Below are 4,594 nucleotides of genomic sequence, written 5' to 3'. Positions count from 1 at the left end.
GGCTGTCTTTGTGGTGATGTTTTACCTCTTAAAGATCGATGTAAATTTTCAATATGGAAAATTTCAGATATTAGAAAAAGTAGAATAGTGTGCTGAGCCATCCACCACATACCCATGACAGTCTTTGACACCTGGTTTCATACAGAACCCTCCACACCTGTGCCTTTGATCACTGTGAAGGGAATTGTAAATATCATAGCCTGTTATCAGTAAGTTATTTAGTCTAAATGCCAAATTATAGGATCTCTTTCTTAAAACAACCAAAATATAATTGGATAACTGAACTACTTAAATTGTCTAGGACAGTGGTCGGTAAACTCATTAGTCAACAGAGCCAAGTATCAACAGTACAATGATTGAAATTTCTTTTGAGATCCAAATTTTTTAAACTGAAACTATATAGGTAGGTACAATGTTATTAACTTAATTAGGGTCCTCCTAAGGCTTAGGAAGAGCCATACTCCAGGGGCCAAAGAGCTGCATGTGGCTCGAGAGCCGCAGTTTGCCGACCGCAGGTCTAGGCTTCTGATGTTATCAGTGATGAGGAGCAGTGTGAGTTAATGGTGGGAGTACATAGGGATGCACAAATGAACAGTTGGTGCAGAGGACAAAGGCATACCTTCCAGCTTGGCCAGTGTTTGGCTGCAGGTCCCAGCACTGCTTCCTGAGCGAGCTGGGCTGGCCCGTGGGAAGAATGTGCCATAAACTAGAGCCTGTCTAGGGGGCACTGCCAGTGGCTCCACCCCTCCCCTCCCCATCCCCCACCCGACACTCTGGACTTCCTGAGTGCTGGCCCTTCCAGGCGTCTCTCTGAGTTTAGAGGAAGCAGCTTCAGGAAAGTACCACAGCAGATTGTCCTGGTTCCATGTACTCTGGTCTGGTAGAGGGAAGATCACCACGAGCTGACAGGCGGTGTGAGGGGCGGTCAGCCGGTTGTCTCTGAGCACCCTTCCCTTAGGAATTGCTCCTGCCTCCTCCAGGTATAAAATCTGTTTGCTCTCCCAGGGGTTCCACAGGTGCAGCAGGCACAACTGGAGAGCTGGGAGGGGGACGCGCATGCTGACTCCAGGCCCTGAGCAAATACGAGGCCAAGCCGCCTGTGCAGAGTCTGAATCAGTAGAATTAAATGCCGTCAAACCTGGTTAATGTGACAAGAGTGAACTTGATATTCAGTTTGCAAACAAAAATATAAACACAGTAAATCAGTTACACGTGGGGAAGTCTCCTGGGCAGTCTTCAGATTCCCTGACTTCCAGTGCCTGTGGCAGGCGCTCTGTGCAGGACTAAGCATAGGGCTCCCCATCCTCACCCCCTCCCTTTGTTTATTTCAGTGACTTGACCTGTGATCTGTGTTACAAATAAAGTAGAAGCGATCCTCATTAGGTATTGAGTTTTCAGAGTCATCTGTGGCAGCTGCATCCATACAAACAGGATGCGAGTTAGAGATCTGTCTGATACTTGCCGAACTCACTGAGGTGATTCTGTGATCCTGACTTTTTCCCCAGCTGCATTGAGGCACAACTGAGAAATAAAAATGTGGGATATTTAAAGTGTACGCCGTGATGATTCTGTGTACATAAACACGGAAAGGTTCCTGCCACCTAGTTGAGGAACAACACATCCATCACCTCAGTGTCACACACCTGAGCGCCTGCTGGGAGCAGTGGGCCTGAGTGCCTTTCCTGCCAGAGCTGCCTGGAGCACGCAGCAGGAGAGGGTGCTGGGGACACGTGCCCTCTGTGACTAGTCTCATCATTGGGGTCACCTGTATTTGTAGTATGGATTGCTCATTTTTCAAATGTCCTGTTTCTGTTTCAGATTTACATGAGTTTTAAGTGTACTTTGTTTTAGTAATTTAGCATAACTGCCGGAGTACCATTTTAAGGGACAATTGACAGCATGTGTATACCGCTCAATAAAACCTGACCCAGAGGAGTCACTTCTCACCATGCCTGATCGGTTAGGGTTGGTTACATGTCTGTTTACCACCTGAGGGGATTTGAAATGTTGGTGATTTGTCACAACTAGCTCTGTGGATTGAGAGTTGTAATCTGTGTGTTTTGCTGTTTCAGATATGGATGTATCAGAACCTCATTAAGCACAGCTCTCTGTTTGTCCAGCAGTTGGATGGATCCGACAGACTTACATGCTTATTTCATTTAAAGAGGTTGATGAGCCTCTGTTGCAGGTAAATCTCTTTGTCGTCGGCAGCGTGTGTGAATGTGCTGATCCCTTTGAATATCTGGACGAGCACCTGAGACAGTGGGGTTTTTTGTTTGTTTTTGATACGATGGAGTATTCTGTGTGTTAAAATTTTTCATCGTGGTGAACATGGCTTGTAGACATTAAAATGTAGGTCAAAGTACCATCCAGGGGATATTTTCTTTCCAGTGTGCCCTGGGATAACTGTGACCCGGCGGAGGCCTGGTGTCAGAAACAGCTAGAGCACTGCTGCTCTGAGCCCATATATTGTTCTGAATTCTGCTTGCCTATGCCAGCTGTAGGGCAGGTTCCTTCTCGAACCCTGCCCATTGCACTAACTGTCTGGTCTGAGCTCCTCTGCCAGGGACTGGACCTCTTGGACACCAGGTCTTAGATCAAGAAGCCATGAGAAGTTCTGGGTGTATATAAGGAAGCCTTTATTATAGAAGCCAGTGGCCATATAGCCATCGTACAAAACAGTCCTTCACAGCAGTCCCACACAGGTAGCCACACACTGGCTGGTGAACAAATATATCTTTCCCACAAAGGCAGCATTTTTAGCCTCTCTACCCACAGCTATTATCTGAGCAGCTGCACACTGCCCTTAGACTCACTGCCTCACATAATATTGGCACCTGAGCTCTCTGGCCTCCGTAGCCTCTCCTGCCCCCCCAGCCCCTCTCTCCTCTTTAGCATACTAGCTTTACATGGTAGCCATATCTGAGCTCTCCGTGAGCTCTTAGCCTTTCATCGTAGCAGCACCAGCTCTTAGCTTCATCTGCCTCGTCTGAGCTCACTAGCCTTAGTAGTATCTATACAAACAGTCCTCGAGGTTTGTCGGACTCGACGTACGTCGTTTCGTGGTTACGTACCAATCTCCCATTTATTTATTAAAAAAAAAAAAGTTCCGTCTTTTCGATGTATGTACATATGTGCCTTATGTTTTTTATCATTTATTTACCACAAGTAAAGGTCAGGAATTGTTATCTTTCTTTTAAATTTTTTTTACTGTTGCACTTCATTACTGCTGTATATGTGCTCCATGTGAGTGACGTAGGTGCTTCTGTAGGTGGATTCCAACTTACAGCGAAAATCACGTTACGTCATGCCGTAGGAATGGATCTCCAATGTAACCTGAGGACCCACTGTATATAATAGGCTAATATGCTAAGTGTCCAGCCAACTGGTCACTATGACGTGCAGTGACCACCAGGGGGCAGACCTCAATGCATGAGCTGCTGTGACGCATACAGAGAAATGACACCACGGACCTGGCACCCACAAAGCAACACTCAGCTTCCCCCAAGTGGGACACAAGCCCCACCACCACCCCATGGCACAAAATGCGGCTCACAGTCCAGCCCAGAAATGGTCGCTGTGGGCGCCGGGTAATGACGTCATGTAGCAACACCTGGCTTCCTCTTCCTTGTGACAGGCTATTTAACAATAAACGGCACCTAGCTACGACTAGCCTCCTTGAAATTTCTTCAGCTTCAAAACACGACTTCCTTTATAGCCAGGTGCAAACATTTCACACTTTAACCAAATGTCTGTGAAGCGTTTTCCCATGCCTCATCTCATCTGATACTCACAGAAGTCCTGGAGTAGGTAGACAGGATACTCAGTGGAATCCTGTTTTCTTTTCATTAGCTGGAAAATGATATAGAACGTTTAGAAACCTGACCCGACTGAAAAGAAGTTAAGAAATGACCTTGAAAATGACTTCAGGGTTTCTCATTGCGCAGAATATAGTCAAAAACTGCCGCAGTTAAATATTTTACCCTTTGTTCTCCCTGCGTGACTTACAATAATAATCTGCTTCATGTTGATATTTACTACTGTGTTGCTGACAATTACCTGAAAGAGAAGTTGGGGTGCTTCACTGGGCTGGAAAAAGTTTAGCTACGTCAGAAAGCAGGTCTAATTAAGCAAGTTTATTCTATAGCTATAAAAGGCTAAGTTGGCTCGCGCATGCGTGCAATACATATAAAGCTCTCACTGGCACCAATCGCACACGTGTTTTGATCTGCATTGTTGATTGTGAATTTGGTTGACACTTCTATTATAGAGAAATGGCAAATAGCAATATTTAAATATTTCTTCTAATTAATTTCCTTTCAATGTGCATGAATCTGTGCACCGGGCCACTAGTACTTTAATGCTACTTAGACAAAAGAGGCCTCGTTCCAGTAGTTACATCCATCATTTGGGTTATAGAAGGGCACAGTGTGCCGTGAGATCGCTGTGGCCTTGCACCTGCAAATGGTATCTTAGTCTTGAACATTCTCATTCAGATTCCCATGTTTAGAGTGGCCTTGGCCATCCAGCGTACTATCAACAAGGCCTGAGTATCTGGCGTCTGGCATCATTCCCACACCTGGTTACTAGGGAA

General features: G+C 45.8%; 1 protein-coding gene across 1 annotated transcript in view; it reads left to right on the top strand.

Moving 5' to 3' along the window:
* Positions 1 to 4,594, top strand: part of UBE3C (ubiquitin protein ligase E3C) — a gene marked incomplete at its 5' end in the record, with an annotated part of 103,077 nt that overhangs the window by 11,806 nt on the left and 86,677 nt on the right. Inside the window, one exon of the mRNA XM_015570939.1 lies at positions 2,073 to 2,188. Within this exon, the coding sequence (XP_015426425.1) occupies positions 2,073 to 2,188 (116 nt within the window). The remainder of the gene's footprint in view (positions 1 to 2,072; positions 2,189 to 4,594) is intronic.

This window comes from Myotis davidii, unplaced genomic scaffold, assembly GCF_000327345.1.
Source record: "Myotis davidii unplaced genomic scaffold, ASM32734v1 scaffold747, whole genome shotgun sequence".
In the NCBI taxonomy this organism is placed as follows: Eukaryota; Metazoa; Chordata; class Mammalia; order Chiroptera; family Vespertilionidae; genus Myotis; species Myotis davidii.
Note: the sequence above shows the minus strand (reverse complement) of the source record. Positions and strands in the feature narration are given on the sequence as shown.